The sequence below is a fragment of the Carcharodon carcharias genome, chromosome 5, assembly GCF_017639515.1.
Source record: "Carcharodon carcharias isolate sCarCar2 chromosome 5, sCarCar2.pri, whole genome shotgun sequence".
Taxonomy (NCBI): Eukaryota; Metazoa; Chordata; class Chondrichthyes; order Lamniformes; family Lamnidae; genus Carcharodon; species Carcharodon carcharias.
Window position 1 is genome coordinate 125,005,490 of NC_054471.1, and position 21,773 is coordinate 125,027,262.

Sequence of the window (21,773 nt, forward strand, 5' to 3'; positions counted from 1 at the left end):
GGCTGCTTATACAGCAGCTTCCAAACCCACAACCACTACAATCTGGAAGGACAAGGGCAGCAGATAGATGGGAACACCACCACCTGGAAGTTCCCCTCCAAGTCACTCACCATACTGACTTGGAAATATGTCGCCATTCCTTCACTGTCACTGGGCCAAAATCCTGGAACTCCCTTCCTAACAGCACAGTAGGTATACCTACACCACATGGACTGCAGCGGTTCAAGAAGGTAGCTCACCACTACCTTCTCAAGGACAACTAGGGATGGGCAATAAATGCTGGCCTAGCCAGCGAAGCCCACATCCCATGAATGAATAAATAAAAGAAAATTCAGTGATGGTAATGGGAATGAATATCAAGGGGAGATGGTTAGATTCTCGCTTATTGGAGATAGTCATTGCCTGACGCTTGTGTGACAGGAATGTTACTTACCACTTATCAGCCCATGCCTGAATATTGTCCAGGTTTTGCTGCATATCAACATGGAATGCTTCATTATCTGACGAGTCGTGAATGGTGCTGAATATTGTGAAATCATCAGTGAATATCCCCACTTCTGACTTTATGATGGAGAAAAGGTCATTGATGAAGCAACTCAAGATGTTTGGGCCTAGGACACTACCCTGAGCAACTCCTGCAGCGATATCCTGGGACTCCATGATTGGCCTCCAACAACCACAACCATCTTCCTATGTGCTAGGTCTGACTCCAAGCAGAGGATAGCTTTCCACTTAATTCCCATTGACTCCAGTTTTGCTAGGACTCCTTGATGCCAAGGACAGTCACTCTCACCTCTTGAGTTCAGCTCTTTTGTCCATGTTTGGACCAAGGTTGTAATGAGGTCAGGAGCTGTGTGGCCCCGGTGGAACCCAAACAGCATCAGTGAGCAGGTTATTGCTGAGTAAGTGCCGCTTAATAGCACTGTCGACGACACCTTCTTTCACTTTGCAGGTGGGCGAGAGTGGACAGATGGGACGGTAATTGGCTGGGTTAGATTTGTCCTGCTTTTTGTGAACAGGACATACCAGGGCAATTCCCACATTGCTGGGTAGATTGTTGTTTTATAAATAAATCCAACTGCTAAATTCCACAAATTGTAAATGAGACAAGAAGAACCAGTTAATCGTTCCATTAATGAATTCATTCTCAGTGCCAATCCTACCCTGAGCCTCTGCAATTAGCCCTGCTATCACTTCAATAATTAATAACAGGATGTAGCTGCCCCTATCCTTGGGAAAGAAGACATCAGCCCTCATGCTTGAGTACCAGGCTAGCACATACACATTTCTTTGGGGTCAAACTTTCAGTTCCTAAGCTTTATCTCTTCCTTGTAGGTTTACCACTTTGGTTGCTTTTATATAAATTATTAGAACAATTATGTAACATTATAGATGGAAAATAGTTCACTTTGTTACTAATGACTATCAATTTTAGTGTCACAGCCATCCACACCCTCAAAATTGTGGAATTTAATCTCAGAAGATCATTAGTACTTCTAACAAAGTTCAACTAAGGAAATATGTCTGTACATTATCACCTCTGTTAGACATCTTATTACAACCTATTAACTTCAAGCCCAGTCCTCAGTCAATAATTCCAAAGATAGATTTCACATCAGAGCTGATTGAGGTCGTGCCAGTTGTAACTATAACATGAGTCAGGAACAAGAAATGAAGAGCCAGCATCCTTCGAAGAACCAAGGTCTGGATTTTTTCAAGTTGGAAGTTGACAGAATGTGCACAGACTTTTGGCCTAATAAAACAACTGCACCACAACTCTTGATTGAAATACATTTAACGACTCTAAATGAAGTTATAGTGCTCTTTTTCTATCTTCATGCAAGTTCCAAGTCAGGATAGAGTGGAAATTATTTCCAAATAAATATATTGGCACCCTTGAATCTTTAATTGCAGGAACCGTCATTCACTGATCCTTCTTGTGCTTACCTCAAGTTTAAGCTTCCCACAATAGACCAGCATCAAATGGCAGAGCAGGGCTGAAGGGCCAAGTGGCCTATTCCTGCTCCTAATTCGTATGTTTGTATCTTCACTGTAGCTGTCATAAGATCATAAGAAAGACGAGCAGGAGTAGGCTATTCAGCCAATCGAGCTTGCTCTGCCATTCAATGAGATCATGGCTGATCTGATTGTTGCTTTACCTCCACTTCCCTGCCTGTCCTCCATAACTCTTAACTCCCTTATTGATCAAAAATCTGTCTAACTCAGCTTTGAATATATTTAATGAACCACATCCACTGGTTCCCCTTTAGCAATCCTTTTTGTTACATCCTCAAAGAACATTAATAAATTTGTCAAGCACAATTGTCCTTTCGCAAAACCATGTTGATTCTGCCTGATTGTATTATGATTTTCGACCGCTACTACCTCTCTAATAATGGATTCTAGCATTTCCCTAATGACAGATGTTAGACCGACTGGCCTATAGTTTCCTGCTTTCTGCCTCTCTTATTTCCTGAATGGTAGTGTTACATTTGCGGTTTACCAATTCACTGGAACCTTTCCAGAATCTAGGGAATTTTGGAAGATTACAACCAATGAAGATGCACAGAATCTTTGGTGTGGGCCTGGAGTTTAAGCTGCAAGGGGGAGATGGGGAGCTCATCGTGTTTGTGTCTGTAGTATAAGGGTCTGGCACATATAGGGTCAATGTGGGACTGAGTACAGTACCACCATACAGTGATGTAAAAGAACACATGACCCACACCTAGGGGTCAGTCTAGTGTTGGACAGAGTCATGTGCACAAGCAAGCATGGAGACAGATCCTAGCTTGAACCCTTTACTGTATATGTATGTGTATATATATATATATATATAGGATACGTAAATAATATATATATACGTATACCCATGATTCTTGTAGTCTTCTACGAAGACTTTATTAAGACCTAGTGAATGGTATCCAACACCATAGAATTTTAGGCCATTCAGCTCATGGCGCCTGTGTCAGCTCCTTGAAAGAGTTATCCAATTAGTCCCATATCCCAATTTTTTTTCATAAAGCCCTGCAATTTTTTTTCTTTCCAAGTATACATCAATACCCTATTGAATCTGCTTCTACCATCCTTTTACGCGGTGCATTCCAGATAATAACCACTCAATTTTGCCTATCACTAAACTGGTTCTTTTGCCAACTATCTTAAACCTGTGCCCTCTCGTCACCATGCCAATCACCGGTGGACATTTTATCTTTATTTACTCTAACACAACTCTCATAATTTTGAATATTTCCATTAAATCCCCTGTTAATCTTTGTTCTGAGGAGAATAAATGCCAGCTTCTAATGAATAATAAATATTGCCAATATAGACCATTTTGGATCAAAACGTTTCCTGTTTGTCGGGTTCTGTTTATCCTGTGTTTTCTGTGAAATAGAGTTCCTGGCATTCTAACTGCTGGCAATCTCCAAAATCAAGTTTGCAGATGAACTAGCTTGGCTATCGTCAGCTGCCTACATCTGTGTCTGCTTTCTTTCAAGCAGATACCTTATAAATGGCTCTTTATTTTATAGTTAAAAGAATAAAAAGTGACAAGTTTAAAGACTGGAAAATCCAAACTGTTACCAATATTTTGAAAGCTAAAACTAATTTACCCATTGCTAATTTATACCTAGGGATACAACACAATTTAGAACTCTGGATATTTTTGTGAGAATGTTTTTTTCTCTGAGGAGAGGGGCTCTCCTCCCTATTTATTCTTGTGTGTTTAAACTGCACAGCAACGCAGATGTACTCTCTAGGGTGTCATCAATTCTGGCCTGAATTGCCAGCTGTCCCAATGATAGCTTTCCCATTGATTTTGCTTCCCATGTGTGGTGAAGCAATTGGCTATTGAAATCGGAATGGTTTGCAGCTCTAGTGTCATGTTCTTCTACATTGTCACATTGAGGATTTATCACAAGACAATTATTGATGCCTTTCATTCATTATTGCCTCACCAAAGGAAATCATTTCTTTGCATCCACCCTGTTAAATTTTGAATACCTCAATTAGATCACCAATCTTCTATAATCCAGTGAATATAAACCAATTCAGTTTCACTGCCCCTGCTAGCTTGGTACCATCTGCAAAATTGCCCACATTGGATTCAAAAACTGGAAACAATAGTGATTCCAGAGCTGAACCCTGAGGCTACTCACTCAGTGCTTTCCACCACATTTAGCATAATTCCTTTAACAAGTACTCATTGTTTCTGAACCTTCAACCAGTTTCTTATCCATGTCCAAGGTTTATCCCAAAACTCCACAATTTTGTGTTTATTTAATAATCTTTCATTTCAACCTATTCAAAGTCCAGATAGACTGCATTATAGAGCTTACCATAGTCCACTTGTGTTTCACCCTCTCCTATTTTTACTTAGATCTGTTGAAGGGTCATGAGGACTCGAAATGTCAACTTTGTTCTTCTCTGCCGATGCTGCCAGACCTGCTGAGTTTTTCCAGGTATTTCTGTTTTTGTTTTGGATTTCCAGCATCCGCAGTTTTTTGTTTTTATCACTTGTGTTTTCTCTTCCCCAAAGAAATCAACAAAGTTAATCAGACAGCGTTTTCCTCTGCTGAAGCCACACTTGCTGCCATAACTAGCTTGTCATTGTACAACAGCTGGTCTGTGAACTTACTCCCTAGTTTTACCTTTATTTTGGAATTTTTGAGGTCAGGGAATGCTCTACATTTATGCAAGGAATTCAAATTTTAAATGTGCATACCCACATAGACCTCAAAAGCAAAAGGCTTGGGCATCCTTATGATAATGAAATACTAAAGGGCCAATTCTATGTGAAGCGCCTGAGGTCAGAAAAGTAAGTCACAGCATACTTAGCACCAAATGGCTCATTATACTGAATCACTGTGCGTGCATTAGCCTCATTACTAATTACAAAATTATAAAAATTGCTGGAACTTGTACAAGTACACCACTTAAGTACAGATAATTAAGGATGAAAAAGGACTAGAAAACAAGGACGCATGCCATATTGGAGCCCAAAGCTAACAAGGGGGCATATTAGATTTAGTAATGGGTATCAAATCAGATTTAGGTAACAGCCTAAAAGTCCATGAACATATATCTAATAATTATTATAATATGATCAAGCTCAATGTAGTGCTTGAAAGGGAGAAATGTAAAACAGCTACTAATATCTCAGAGTTAGGTCAGGCTGACTTTACCGTGATGAGACAAAGAGTGACAACAGTAAACTGGACAAGTCTGTTAATGGGTAAAATATTAGAAGATAAGTGGTGTTCAAAAAAGAACTTATAATGATACAGTTTCTATCCTAAGGGCAAGAGTCTATTTACCAAAAAAAACAGCTATGGATGCCTATAGAGGTAAGAGACTTAAAACTAAAAGAAAAAGTACACAAAAATACAGAACAAACATTCATGGCGAATAAGAAAGATACAAAAAAACTGATAATGTCAATAAAAATAAAGAAATGGCAGACATGTTGGATAATTACTTTGCATCAGTATTTACAGTAGAGGAAGAGGTCAACAGTAGAGGAAGAGGTCAACATGCTGGTCATCCCATGAAAATTCATACTGAATCAGTAACAGGGGCTCACCAAAATTAACGTAAGTAAAAGAACAATAATGAAGAAGAGTGACAAATCTCCAAGACCAGAAAGTTTTCAACCTGGGTTTTAAAGGAAGTCAGTTAACACATCAGATGACCTAACGACAATCCTCCAAAATTCTCTCGATTCAGGTACAATTGGAAAATTGTGCAAATTACTCCATTATTTAAGAAAGGTGAGAGGCGGGAAACCAGGGAATTATTGATCAGTTGGCCTAATATCAGGAAGTTACTAGAATCTATTGTTAAGAATTATGTGATTGAACACTAAAAGTTTTCAGCTGATCAGAGAGAGCCAGCATGGGTTTGAACTTTTTGAAGAGTTAATTTAAGTAGTGGACAAGGGTGTGTCTATGAAACACCTTCTGGAATCCATGTAAATAACATCCACAAGGTCCTTCATAAGAGACTGTTGGTTAAAATTTAAGCTCATAGATTTGAGGAAAACTATTGACCTGGTTAGAGAATTGGCTGAACAGCTGGAGACGATGATTTGGATAACTGGCAGGTACTCTAACTGGCAGGATGTGACTAGCAGTGCCCACAAGGAACTGTGTCAAGGCCACAACTATTCACACTATTTATTAACAACTTGGTTGATGGGATAGAAAGCCACATATCCAAATTTGCTGATGACACAAAGATGGGTGCCATTGTAAACAGTAAAATAGATAGGATTCAATCACAGAGATATTGATAGATTAAGTGAATGGGCAAAACTGCAGCAAATGGATTTCAATGTAGACAAATGTGAGGTCATCGAACTTGGACCTAAGAAGGATAGAGCTGGGCACTTTCTAAATGGTGAAAAGCTAGAAACAGTGGAGGTCCAGAGAGACTTTGGGGGTCCAGGTACTTAGATCATTAAAATGTTGTGAACAGGTACCCAGAAAATAATCAAAAAGTTAATGGAATTCTGGCCTTTATATGTAGAGGACTAGAGTACAGGGGAGTATAAGTCATGCTTAAGTTATACAAAGTCCAGGTTGGATCACATTTGGAGTACTATCAGCACTTTTGGGAACCACACCCTAGAAGAATACATTGGCCTTGGAGGCAGTACAGCTTAGCTTTACCAGAAAGATATCTAGACTTCACCAATTAAGTTATGAGGAGAGATTACACAAACTAGGGATGTATTCCCTGGGATTGTGAAGGTTAAGAAGGGTTGATTTGATTGAGATTTCAAAGATATTAAGGGGAAATGAAGGGCAGATAGACAGAAACTATTTCCGCTGATTAGGGAGCCTAGAACTTGAAGGCATGGTTTGAAAATTAGAGCCAAACCTTTCAGGAGTGAAATTAGGAAAATCTTCTACATAGGAATGTGGTAGAAGTTTGGAATTCTCTTTGGCAAACAGCAATTGATGCTAAATCAATTGTCAATTTTCAATTTGAGATCGATTGTTATTGGTTAACTAAAGCTATTAAGCAATACAGGGCAAAGACAGGTATATGGAGCTAGGTTGCAGATTAGCCATGATCTCATTGAACGGTGGGGCATGCATAACAGGTTTAATAGCCTGCTCCTGTTCTTATGTCATTCGGCCCATCTTAATTCACCTATCCAGAAGATCCTACAGTCATCCCATTTCATTGTTCTATAGATTGGAAAACTGCACAAGTCACTCCACTGTTTCTTAAATTTTCCAAGTATTTTCACCATCACTGCTCTGTTTACAAGTATATTCAATTTTCGATATTCACTATTGTTCATTATTTGTTTGAAGAAATACCTCCTAATTATCAGTTGTAAATTTAATGTTAACTAGTTTGAACTTACGTCCGCTTGTCCTTTCATTTTATATATAAAGTGGCAGAATTATCTGTTTCGGCTGAATATTGACCTTTTACTACATCTCAATGTGATTTGCTTTACGAACTGGATTTCTTTGTGTCTTCCTCTCAGACCAAAGAAATTATTTACAAATGCACTTAATTCATACAAAAGGACATTTATTGTTTTAGCTGTTTATACATATTCTATTTGGCCATTTCATATAAAAATACAGTTCATACTAATCATTTCTGTCTCTCACATTTAAGAATGCTGTAACAGCCAAATAAAATGGGCCTTTATCAATTTATTAGCTAAAAGGTCTTTTGCAGTTCAAAATAGATCTGAACTGTTCATTTCTGCGGATTTTCATTTTCTTTAGAAATCTTCTTTGTTACCCCACTGAAGTACTTGTCACGGAATGAATTGTGGCCCACGTATGGACTATACTTTGCATCAATAAGATGGGCATATCGATCCTTATCCTAAGGAATGAAGAGAATGAGATTAGTTTGAAAGACATTATTCACTACTCAATTACCCTAACTATAAACGAATTCAATTAATTAGGCTTCAGAAATACACAGATAAATAAACACATAATAAATAAATATTTGGATATACCACTCCAATCACATCCCTGCCCCTTCTTCTCACTGAGCTTATGGTGAACAACCCATTACGCTTCCTATCACACTCTCATCCTAACACCACCCAACCTCTTCCTAGGAATTATCTGATGCTTCCTCATATTCTTTCCACTTCCTCTCTCTCTCCTGTCAACTCATCCTTAATATGCAATCCACTCCTGTCTATTGGCACTTGCTCCTCTTCAGAGCCAGAAGAAGAGTCATACGGACTCGAAATGTTAACTCTGTTTCTCTCTCCACAGATGCTGCCAGACCTGCTGAGTTTTTCCAGCATTTTCTGCTTTTATTCCTCCTTAGCTTCCCTTCCTAATTTCCCTTTCTATCTATTTTGTTTTATTCATTCATGGGGTGTGGGCATCGCTGGCTGGGCCAGCGTTTATTGCCCATCCCTAACTGCCTTTGAGAAGGTGGAGTCACAGCCACTGGACAAAACTTTCAAGTCCCTGCCCAGGCTTTTAGCAGCTGTTGCGATCTTCAGGTGAAACTTTAATGAAGCCATTAAGTATACACAAGAAAAAAGTCAATTGATGAATTTAACTATACTATTGCAAAACTGTAATGCATTATAAATGTGTGTAAATGAATTTATAATGGAAAAAAGCTTGATACATAAAGTTTATGAAAAACATGGCAACAGGTAATTAAGGAACACAGTTAGGCAGTGCATGTAAATATAAGATGTTTACTGCATAAGCACAGATGGGTCACTGGTTTGCTTGTGAGTATGCTATGTAGTAGTGACTGATTAGTTCAACTATAGAAGGACAGCACACCCTCTTTGGTAGGAAATTGGAAGAAGCTCTTAAAGCTAGAGCTTGTTGAACCACTGTCATTCTCTCTCAATGTAATGGAAATCTACTCATTTTCAATGGAAGTAACGTTTCTTTTCCTCCACCTACTTGACTTATTTATTTTTTTCTCACATTCTTCCCTTTATTTTTTGGGCTTCTCTTGAAGGTACAGCCTCATAGGTACCAACAAATTTCCAACAACTTTATCCAACTGGCCACTCTTGACTTGCAAGCAGAGACATGCAAGTTAGGCTGTTCAAGGGAAGTAACAGGAATGATTGAACGATGAGCAGGAATCCTATTTGATTCCTCCTTCTCCCATAGCATGCTTTGCTGATCTAACAATGCTGGTGTTACCCCAGCTGAGATTAACTAACTCAGCACTCTACTCTGGGTTTGAATCTGGCCTTTTTTTTGGAGCAACCCTCACCTTTCCTTTTGACATTTCCCCATTTCTTAGATTAATGGCCTGTTTTTTTTAAAACATCTAAGCTTACTATAAGCTCAGTGAGATGTCAACGGTGATGAAGGGAGCATCCAAATTATTGTTAGAGAACAAAAGCTAAGATCAGTAAGTGGAAGTCCAGGAGGAGTCCTGGACAGAGCAGAAAAAATGTGGGGAGAGAGTAGAACTAAGATAATTTACTCGGAAATAGTGGGTTTTTTTTTTGTTTTTCATTTGAATTAACACACCATTCCTGCATGAAGTGTGTAGTTTTAGAGATGAAACTGTTCATTTATTAAAGAACATGTATTTCATGTATTTTAATTCAATTTCCCAAGAGTTAACTCTGGAAAAATCATTCCATTGTTTTAAAGTGCATACAGATATTTGACACACTTAGATTTAATGTAACTAATAAATATCACTATTTCTCTAATGCAGCCATTAAGAAAGAGACAGTAACTTTATTTCCTGTTTAATGTGCATTCCAATTCTATTCCAATTAAATACATAAACTAATTTATCAAGGAAGGTTATGCTTGGATCAGGAAACTGCAGTTAAAAGCAGCCAATTTTCAAGTCCTTGTACCGCAACCTATTTAATTTTTTACCCAGCAATTCAATCGAAACAAAAACAGTCACACCCTGAACAGAATCTTTTTCTCGAGTCAGCAGGACATTTCACATGGCCTTTACCAATAGACTCACTGTCTTATCATGCGAATCATTGAAACCAGATAACTAGAGATATTTTGTGCTTGGATCAGCAGTATTTAAATATTGCATTTGGATCAAGAGTTACTACACAATTAGAAGCAAATGCCAAGTGGTTTGGTATAATGGAATCTTATGCTTGGATCAGAAATGCAGTTATTTGGACTCATATGTAACCTTTAAATTTGATTTATCTTTCTCAGATGTTAGAGGGTTAAACAGTGTCTTCTTTGACCTCCAGTGGTTTGTGCTACTATTATTACATTAAAACTTACAGACCCTCTTCAAATGATAACATAATCATTGGTTGAGGTCCCTTACTGCCATGTTAACCACATGTCATTTACAGCCTTTAAACACCAGCTGTTTGGAGAGAGAAATGTTGCTATCTGTAAACCTTTAGAAGCAAACAGCACTTGAAAACATAAAACAACAAAAGAAAAATTGCTCCTGTGTGCTTCTCACCTCAGCTCCTGCAACTTCAAATTAACCCTTGACAATTGGCTTCTAAAAAACTACTGACCTAAAAAGTTGCTCTGGCAATTGTAATATCTAATATGTTATTAGCTGTGCTATTACCATATTATAAACAGGAAAAAGAAAGTATCAGGTAGTGTTGCATTTGCTTACACTTTTTAAAGATTCATATCCTACATTTACTCAAATGGGCCTCAGTTCAGCTTCAGGGTAATTGCCCATGTCTGGTTTTTGTTTAAAAAGCCTGTCTTTCTTATCACAGCTTTTCACTGCTCTACATCTGCTGCTGTACAGTAGCTATAGAAACCACTTGTGCAAAATCATACAATTATAAACATTGTAAAGGACAACTAGTTCTGACATAAAACCGCTGACATGAAACCAGGAAATCTATAGGAGGAGAATGTCATTGGAAAATATATCCAAAATAAATTATTTTACTGCAAACCAACATTTAAATGGTAATCCATTCTTAAAGAATTATGCAAGAAAATGAATAACAATTAATATTAAGGATTAATCTCTTCAACAGGCCAGCTGTACTACAGAAACTGCTACCCAAAACTCGAGAGAAATCAACTGAAAGGGCCTATGCTACAAGTCCTAAAAATTTTCAGCTTTCATTCGAGGTGTTGTCTTCCTTGCACGTATGATCCACTAAAGTTATTCCATTACTTCTGAAATGTACAAAACTAAAGGACTTTTCCTGGATTAAGAAGAAAACTACAACTTTGTTTAATCTTTGTCTGTGTGTCAAAATGATAATGCAAATGTTGACAGGCACTTAGGCAGAATATTTGAAACATAGGACTGAATTTCACCATTCCTCTGGAGATAGGCTGGGAGATGGGAAGGCTTGTAAAATAGTGTCAGAAGGGAGAGAGAAGCCCAATGTCTTCTCACTGCCACAGGATACTCTCAGAAGTGGGAACGGCAGTGGCACAGCCACACACCAACTGAAGGTGTATGGCCAATTAATACAACTAACTAGCCACTGAACAGCCACTTCACATCCCTCACCAGCATTTTACTGGCATCAGGACAGTCCCCCTGCTATGTGGTGAGATCAGCAGGTACATCGCAACAACCTTCCAGTGGCTTCTGAATATGAAGTGGGGGAAATGGCCTTCTTTTCCGGCTGCTCCATGACCTCCAGCTGTAATAACCATTCCTGCAGCTCCACTGCTGCCACTGGTGGGTTCATTCTTCCAATTGCCAGGGTCTGCCTGCCTTAACCCTGGCACATTAAAAAAATTCTTACCCACCCTTCAAGGGCTCCTCAACATGGAGGTATTTTCCTCCTTCCTGCAGTCTCAGCAATGGCCACCTGTATCATTGGTTCTGCCGAGCTCCCGGCCCTCTAATTGGGCCAGCGGCTCTGGGAGGCAAGCTACCATCCTTAATTGGATGGCAGTCCCACAGCAGCCTCTCAATTGGCTGCCACCAGTCAAATCACCCTTGCCATCCTGCAGTCCACACACGCCAGTTGATGACTTATTTTTGGTCCTGGTGACAAGATTTCCTTGGTTCATGTAAAATCCAGCCCATAATTACAAGGGTGATTCAATACACAACACAAAACTCTGCAGCTCCAGACTTTTTTAAAAATGTTGCGGAAAAAATTCCCACAAAGTAAATTGCCAGGCCTTATTATTCAAAAATACAGATTATCCTTTAAAAAAAAAAGCTGGAGAATAAAACCTGCTTTCACTTATATGACGAATGTCAACATTACATATGGATTGCATACTGATGCTTCTCTGTTATACTCTAAAGATATACAATATCTTATCCATTGCACTCCTGTGATAGCCACTTTCATACCAGGATCTTTGTGACTTCTCTAAATATCTAAGTCAATTCATAGATGACATTATGCTATGGAATTACTGCTGGTTGCCACTGCTGGAATCTCACTTTCCTTCCAATCAGCAGAGGACATGGATCCAAACTAACTAGCTTCCGGCAATAGTAATTCATTATGATTCACAAACTGCCACAAAGAAGAGTCTGTTTAACTCTTCAGAAGCGGGTAAAACTGTACAAAGAGGAGGAATTATAGGGCTAAATGTACGATCATCAATTCAAAGAACACCTGAAGATAAAAACAGAAACTGCTGGTTTCTCAGCAGGTCAGGCAGCCTCTGTGGAGAGAAACAGAATTAACTTTCCAGGTCGATGACCTTCCTGGAGATACTTGCATGCTGTCAGCCATTCTATTTTTTTTAATCCAGTCTCAGAATGTGGGAAACACTGACACTCATTTTTTTAGGCTGTGGTGGGCCTTCTTCTGCAAGTGTTATTTTTTGTAGCGGTCTAGTACAATAGAATGGGTTGTGAGGCCATTTCAGAGAGCAGATAAAAGTCAGCCATGTTGGTGTGGGACTGGAGTCAGACATAGACCTGACCAAGTGAGGACAGCAGGTTTCCTTGCCTAAAGGATATTTGACAGCAGGTTTCCTTGCCTAACGGATATTTATGGGCAAGTTGTTTTTTTTTATGACAAAACATCTTTTATATCCAGATTTTTAAAACTTTCAAAATATCTATGCTGGAATTTGAGCTCATGCCAGGCTTCTAATATCATGTCATGAAAGTATAATAATTCTTATTATTATTGTGATTTATTATAAAAGTAGGTTAATAGTGGGATTTGGATAGTTTCTCTGTGTGTGCATGGAATTTCATTGAATTGGAGACAGCTGGTCTGGAGGCTTTGACTCATCAAAAGAAGCTAGGTTTGAAATGCTAAATACGTAAGCATAGCTGAAGTCTTAGAATGTAAAGTGAGGAGAATTTGCATTTTTAGATAAATCAGGGCAGTTTGAATTTCAAAGAGATGGTAGGATGTTTATATACTAGCCAGAGAAGCTAGGCCAAGCAGTGTGTTTATTTTTCCCAAAAGTAACTGACAATATTAGCATCATGAAAAGATTTATGTTATGAGAAAGGTAAAATTCCAAAGACATATGGGAACAATGGAATTAACATTAAAAAGGAGAAACATGTACAATGGAGAATGAGGCTGTGTGTCATTGAGGCATTGTAAGATCTACCAGAAGTGTGAGAAGCCTCCAGTATTTGTGCATTAAGCCAGCTGCCTATAGAAACCAAAGCTGGGAAAAGCCATTTTGAATTCTACTGTTCAAGGTATTATGTTAACTTGCTGGTATCTGTTTAAAATCTATTTCTTTATTACCTTAACAGGGGTGTAACTGGAAGCCAGATTAATTAGGGATTTTAGGAGTTATTATAATGATCATTTGTAGGCCTATGTATGTGCTTGAAATCTTTTTTTTATTAATAAATGTTTAATTTAGCTTTTAAAAATATCCCTGAAGTCTTGGTGGCCTTATTGCTTCTGAATTCAGGGTGCACATCTCAAAAACAAAACACAAATTTCAAAACCATTGTGATAGCATGATCAAGTTTCCTTCGTGGATTTGACCCACCTGGGACACATCATCTGCCACGTCATAACAATCATTACACAATCATACTCCTTTATCCAACAGGAATCTTGCAAAAGAAAATTATTTTTGAATAATAATTGCTTAGGAAATATTTTGTTCCTGTCCGGATTTCTTTAATTTCTTTAAATATTCAGTGTACTGCAGGTATCTTTTATGGTTGGATTCTATAGATCCTGCTTTCAATTTTTGAAACAGGTATTTATTGTTGGAGATAAACTAAAAAAAAAATGTTTTCTATTATTTTCCCTTCCTGTATCATTTTTCTCTCTCTAATTTCTCCTTATTTCTCTTTCTGTGCCCAATTTCATATTGCCAATGACCTCTGTCTGGGGCTCCATTTCATGTTGTGTTCCTCTAACTACCAGTTAATGTACAATGATTGCTGTGTATCATTGGTGAACTGTCTTTTTTCCCTGGTTTGCTTTGTATCTGTACTTTAAAACAGTGTCACAGCTAGCTTTCAAGTATTTTTTAAAATTATATCGTACTATTTACAGACATCACAGTTAATAATTTAGCAGTTCAATCATTGTCACAGATTTTCTAGTTCTATTGTGTATGTACTATGTAACTACTACTGCTTTGAAGTTACAGCCAGACAAAACAGTCCTTAAAGCCACCACCTGTATCCATGAAAGCAGTGGGTACAATGAAAGTTGCAACATTAACAGTGCAGGAAGTGTCAATGTTTACATATAAAGAAGTCAGTAGAATGAACCTAGTCTAATCCTGTATGTAACTACATTCTTAATATACTAGATTATCTGCTGGTAACATGGACATCCTCATTATCTGAATGTGGATTTACATTTTCCACACTGCTTTTCTTGTAGTCTCTCAGATGGTGTTTGCAATTAGTGCCAGATTTTGTGTCATTAGGAACTGGACTTAGACTACCCAAACCTTTTTAATTTAGCATCTTTACAACCAGAAAACAGAGCAGATTCTCATCCAGCAGGCTGTCCTGGTTTTGTACTCCCATCCTACATGTGATAGGATACTGCAGTTTTCTACTGCTCTACTTCTAAGCTGAATGGTATTGTCCATCTATACTCATTCTTTTGATTAGGTTTGGTGCATGTTGAACAAGTGAGAAAATATGATATTGTCAAAATGTGCTATCCTAAAAAAAGGAAATATAGATTTTGATAGTCAATAATTGATAACTGTATTAAAATATTTGAGCTATGAAATAATTCCAATTAATATTGCTGAAAAGAAAGACATGTCGCCAAAGCTTTTCGTCTTGTACTCATCAGGACAAACAAAAGAAGGCCAAATTTCAAACAATCACAACAATTTATACTACAGGAGAAAATGATTCTAATTGGTTGCCAATCTGATTGGTTGAGGCATTGACATGGAGAAAGCAATTGGGAACTACAGATTCCCCAAGCTCCTGAATAATTTAAAATAGGTGCAAGACTTGAGCATATTCTTTTTGTTTATGGAGAACAGGTCCTTCCATATGAATGTATGTTGCTTCCAGCTGATTACCTTATATTGTTTATAAGTGTTAGCGCACTCAGGATCATTCAGCAAGTGCTGCTCCATCGCAGAATCACACCTAGCGTTAGACATTTTACTTTGGGTTTTGCAAGCACGGGCTGATCGAGTGTGATCTGTATTCAACTGAAGGAACATGCTGTTTGATTTGATCAGCCAGTTGTTGGGACATACTGGCCTACGTACCTGGCATTATGCCAGCACTGAAATTCAGACACAGCGATGCTCAATGTGTGGCAGACAGAATGTCAGCATCCTGTTAGTGGGAAGTCACTGCATAGTAGCAGCTTGCTTAACCTATTGTGTAGGAAACAACCAATTTAAGATAATCAGGGAGATTATTCTATACATACTGCATTCTGCAAGTTCTGTCTAATAACAACTTTAAGTTTATGTCCTGGGTGCTAATTCATTGGTTTAATTTGAAGTAGTAAAAATTCTAAACTATTTCTTTTTATGTGCTTCAATGCCACCCTCTTCCCATAAAAAATTAAATTTTCTTGTTTTTTTTTCTTAGTGATCATTCCCTTCACAATTTGTGATCAGTTTTGGCACTAATTTCTTTATGTTTACGAATTGTCATTTTTTTTTGTATCATAGGGATCACAGCTGAACAAGGTTCTCTAATGACTAGTACAGTGCAAAGCCTTAGCGTAACCATTGAGACTCCCACTTTCTATTAGCTTTATCACATTGTCTAGAAAATGATAAATCTACCATTTTTCTGAGGTCTTAGAATTTACCTGTGTTCATTTATATCCATTCATTATATGCTCATGAGGAATACTCTTTGTGAATAATTTAAGCTATTTTATATTTTTGGTGTTAAGTTTTATAAACTACCTCTATGCCCAAATTACATAAACATTAAAAATCTTTCTACATTATCTGTCTCAATTATTGTACTTCTTTTAGTATCATTAGCACTTTACATTTGCTTTCCATATCCAGTTCATTTATTAGAAAGAGTAGGGGTCCAATCATTAACTTAAAAACTCCATAAAATTAAACAGTACACCAATCATGGGTAGTCTTCATTTTCTGTTTTTTCACCTGTCCGTGTTCTATCCTGGATTCTTTTAGTTGATAGACTTTTGTGTGAAATTTTGGCACAAAAGTGCCAGGAAGTCTTGTGATCGCATTGTGAAATTATGAGTGGGATTTTCCGCACCCGCCCATCAGCAGGATCTTCCAGTCCTGCCGCAAATCAATGGACTTCTGGCTGGGGCGCTTCCTCACCTGCGGCGGGTCCCACCCGCGACAGGGCCAGAAAATCCTGGCCTATATCCACAAAGCTCTGCTATCTACGTCAGACAGATCTTCCTCTTCTCAATCAACTTTTCAGCAAAGTTATATAGAGTCATTTACAGCATAGGAGGCTATTCGGCCCATCAAGAGTGTGCCAGCTCTCAGCAGAGCAATCCAGTCAGTCCCAATTCCCTATTCTATCCCCTTAGCCCTGCAAGCTTATTTCCTTCAAGTGTCCATTTAATTTCCTTTTAAAATAATTTTGCTCCTCAAAATAGAAAAATATTCCAGTTCTTAAAGATCTGAGAATAAATACTGAAGGGAAAAGCCAGCTTTGCTCAGTTAGTGTACTCATCTGGTTGGTGGGAGAGGGATGTAGTGATTGTGACACAAGCCCTTTGTTATATTTTTCAGCTGTGCCTACTTCTATGCCCATTCCCACACAAATTAGACAAATTGTCAGGAACATCTCTTTCTGCCTCCTAACCATGACAGCAAAGTGCCTACACCATTTGATTTTTAAAAAAGCCATTATGTTCAATTTTGAAATTAAACAAAGCCTCTTTGAGGAATACAGATAGAAGGCTAAGAGGGATGAGGGGAGAGTCAAAACAGTGAGGGGGTCTCAGCATCCATCTTTGGGGGGAAAATGGTGTTAATGAATGTCATCACTGAAATGAGTGGCTGCAGAATAAAGAAGAGGATACATTGTGTATGAAGGGAAAGACTGGGTAGCAAACAGAGAATAGCAAAGGACTTGGTAAGAACGGTCGACTGGAAATGCAGAGGTATGGGAAACTATAGGGTGCGAAGGAAAGGGTTACTACTGTGAGAAAAAGCTACAAAGGGAATCGCTAATGGCTGCAGCCACGTTTTCCTCCCAAGCCCCAGTCTGTAGCCTTCGCAAGATTCTGTTTTCCACCACAACAGACCATGCATCACTTCCAACATCCTTTATTCCAGCAGTCATCTAGACTACAAAACAATCAGGACTATGACTGACAAAGGTTAACATTAAACAGTATTTGGGACGCTAAAGCAACTTAGGATTTAGAGCCTTGGGAGCGATCACATGGGAAAAGTTCAACAACATTGTATGACAGTGGTGGTACTTACAAAGTCAAGACCAAGTATAATACTTAGGTCAAGAAAATTAGAAGACGGTAGAATAACTGAACCCAGGTACAGGACAGCGGCTAAATTAAGGGAGAGAAGGCAAATGGAAGGAGGAGGAGGAGGAGGAAGAGAGTGGGGCAGTGAGAAAGAGGAAAGAAAGAGATCAAGATATGAGCATGGAAAGGGAGATGGAAGGATGAAAGAGAGGACAGACAGTAGAAGTGGAGAAACAGAGGATAATGGCACTGCGTCAGGGTCTATTTCTTCACAGTAGGAATAAGCAGGAAGTATAAAGGGAGAGGGGGTAAAGGGGGGAAAATAACAATGGGAGAGGAAGGTTGGGGGGCATTAGGCCAAAGCAATTTTCCTCTTACTGGTTAAGGAGGTAATGGCACTCTCGGTAGGAAGTAATGCTTCTGGGTGAGAGATTGGAAGAGGCATGAGCTGTTGAATTTTGTTGGCTTTCTGCTAAGGGAACGTTTGTTGAATTTCTTGTCGGGGGCTGGTTTGTACAGTGACTTCTGCTCATGGGTGCTCTGATTTCAACTCACGTATGCTACGATGATTGTGACCTAACCACTGGTGAGTGGGGTAATTGCTGTTCTATTTTCGGCCTTGTGGGTGGCAACTGATGGCTGCATTTCTGCTCGGTTGAGGGAAGCATTTCTGCTTCAGTGGGGCCCGAGGTGGGATTATTCCAATGTCAGTTCAATTGGTTCCTGGGAGCTTGCAGCCAGGATATTTTTATTTAAATGGGTGTGTGTGTGTGTGTGCATGCATGTGTGTGAGGAGGGAGACACAGAGTGAATGCAACATTACATTGGTCTGCCAATCGCAATGACTTAGTCAAGCAATGTTGTTATGCTCACAAAGCCGCCTACAGTTGCTGAATCTCTGAAATCTTCAGACCACTTAGCTTTAATATATGATGAATTTTTAAACATTGTTTTTGGGATACAGGCTTCACCAGTATTTATTGATCATCATTACTTGTCCTTGAGAAGATGTTGGTGAACCACTGAAGTGAAGATGTGCCCAGAATATTGTTCGGTAGGGATTTCTAGGATTTTGACTCTGACAATGAAGGGACGGCGATACATGTCCAAATCAAGGATGGTGTGCAACTTAGAAAGGAGCATGGAGATGATATGTGCTATGTAATGTTGTCAGGAACCAGTCAAATAGATTCAGATGAGATACAGTTGTAAGATATGGATGATAAGGAGGACAAAGGTGAGTAGGAGCCTCTATGAAACCAGCCAGGACGGTCTCATTGCTCAGTCCCATCGTTGAGCTCTAATCTTATAACACTACTATTTTCTGTTGAATAGATTTACAATTATAGAACGCTGGTTAGGCCACAGCTAGAGTATTGCGAGCAATTCTGGAATCCGCATTATAGGAAGGATGTGATTGCACTAGAGATTGCAGAGGAGATTTACCAGGATGTTGCCTGGGCTAGAGAGTTTTAGTTATGAGGAGAGATTGGATAGATTGAAGTTATTTTCCCTGGAGCAGGAGCAATTGGGAGGGGACATGATTGAGGTGTATAAAATCTATGAGGGGCATAGGTAGGGTAGACAGGAAGGAACTTTTCCCCTTGGTGAAGGAATCAATAGCCAGGGGCCACAGATTTAAGCTAAGGGACAGGTGGGTGGTGGGAATCTGGAACTCACTGCCTGAAAGGGTGGTAGAGGCAGATACCCTCAAAACATTTAAGAAGTATTTGGATGCGCACTTGTAATACCATGGCATACAAAGCTATGGGCCTAGTGCTGGAAAATGGGGTTAGAATAGTTAGGTACTTGTTTGACTGGTGCAGGCTTGATGGGCCAAAGGGCCTTTTTCTGTGCTGTAGAACTCTATGACTATGAGAACACCCATACTTGTTCAATTCTGGTACTCAACGTAAAATAATGACTTTTTCTACACAAGAAAAACAGGGTAAAGTGAATTCAATTTATTAAGCCATTTGTTCAATGTGTTTGCCGTTTCAGAGTTGTGAAGTTCTCTATGTGAGTAATGGATATATTCCTCTGAGAGAGTAGCACTTGTGGCTAGTTGCACTGGGGAGTACAGAAATCCCACTGTCTTAGAAACAGAAAGATTTGCGGCACAGAAGAAGGCCTTCGACTAATCATGTGCATGTTGGTTGAAAAAGAGCCATCCAGTCTAATCCTGACATCCACTTCTTGGCCTGTAGCCCTGTAGGTTACAGCACCTCAAAGGCATATCTAAGTGTTTTTTAAAATGCAGTCAGGGTCTCTGCCTCCACCAGCCTGATTGAACAGATTACTCCTCAACTTCTCTCTAATTCTTCTATTAATTATTTTAAATCTATGTCTCCTATTAACCATGCTGCTAAGAGAAATAGGTTCTTCCTAACCACGCTACCTCAGCCCCTCAATTTTATGCATATCAATTAAACCTCCCCTCGGCCTCCTCTGTTCCAAAGAAAACAATCCTAGCCTATCCAATTTCCCCTCATGGCTAAAATTCTCTAGTCTAGGCAACAGTTTTGTAAATTTCTTCTGTAACCTCTCCACTGCGATCACATCTATCCTATAATGCAGTGACAAGAACCGTAAGCAGTGTTCCAATTGTGGTCTAACCAGTATTCTATATAATTCTAACAAAACCTCCCTGCTCCAATACTCTAGGTCTCAGCCAATAAAGGAAAGTATCGTGTATGCCTTCTTGACCATCTTATCTACCTATCCTGCTGACTTCAGAGATCTGTGGACATACACTTCAGGGCCCCTCTCTTTCTCTACACTTCCCAGAATCTTACTATTTATTCCCTTGCTGTGTTTGTCTTCCCCAAATGCATTACTTCACACTTCTCAGGATTGAATTCCATTTCGTACCTGATCAGTCCATCTTCTTCTTCTTCTCTGGCAGTCCCTTGGGATTGAGGATAACTTGCTTCCACTCAGATTCGATGGATTCTGAGATGGCTGATAAGTCCAATGCATGTTCTGCAGGCTCTGCCTCAGGTGGGGCAGTGGTGCTTGAAGGGTTGGGTAGATGGAGGTTTCTGCACTCCTTCAGACTACATGCTCCCAATGAAGTTTTTCAATATGTTTGGTGTCTTCCTGAATGAGCCTTCTCCCTTCCAGTCAGTCACAAGCCAAGGTCTCACATGAGGAGGGACATTTGACCTCTTTAGGGATTCTTTGAGGACACCTCAAAGCATTTCTGCTATCTTGGGAATCACCACGACGACTGAGTTCTGAGTAGCGCACTTGCTTCATGAGTCCGGTGTCAATCATACAAACGACACGTCTTGCCCAGTGAAACTGGTTTTGAGTGATTACCGCTCAATGTTGCACAAGTTTGCTCAGGACCACCTTTCTTGGCATCAGATTTGGAGGATTTTGCGAAGGCGCCGCTGGTAGTATACTTCTGCAGTGCTTTGAGGTGTCTGTTGTAGGTTGTCCAAGACTCCAAAGCGTATAGGAACATGGGGTTCACTGTTGCCTAGTATACCATTACCTTAGTCTCAGGTTTGAGATCCTGGTCCTCAAATACTCTTTTCCTCAGTCAGTTGAAGGCTGAGCTAGCTTACTGGAGGTGATGATGAATTGTTGTCATCTATGTCTGCCTCATTGAGAGGAGGCTCCTGAGATACGGAAAATGTTCCATGTTTTCCAGGACCTCGCCAGCGATTTTAATCGGTAAGAGGTAGTATTTTGCTGTGGGAGCTGGTTGGAAGAGGACCTTAGTTTTCTGGGTGTTTAGCGAAAAGCCCATTTTCTCATATATTTCAGAGAATTAGCTGGCAACAATTTGAGCTCAGTTTCTGGGTGAGCGCACATACAAGCATCATCTGTACACTGAAGCTCTACTACTGAGGTTGGAGTGGTTTTGGATTGAAGGTTGCATAGGTTGCACAGTTTCCTGTCTGTCTGTAAATTATCTCTACATCTCTGGGTAATGTGATGGAAGTGAGGTGAAGTATTACAGTGAGGAAAACAGAGGAGA

General features: G+C 39.3%; 1 protein-coding gene across 2 annotated transcripts in view; it reads right to left on the reverse strand.

Moving 5' to 3' along the window:
* Positions 1 to 7,531: 7,531 nt before the first annotated feature.
* The window catches only part of trmt11 (tRNA methyltransferase 11 homolog), a 70,234-nt gene continuing 55,992 nt past the window's right edge, over positions 7,532 to 21,773 (reverse strand). For both annotated transcript variants that reach the window (XM_041188087.1, XM_041188089.1), the window contains one exon: positions 7,532 to 7,854. In XM_041188087.1, the coding sequence (XP_041044021.1) occupies positions 7,723 to 7,854 (132 nt within the window). In that variant the 3' untranslated portion in view covers positions 7,532 to 7,722. The remainder of the gene's footprint in view (positions 7,855 to 21,773) is intronic.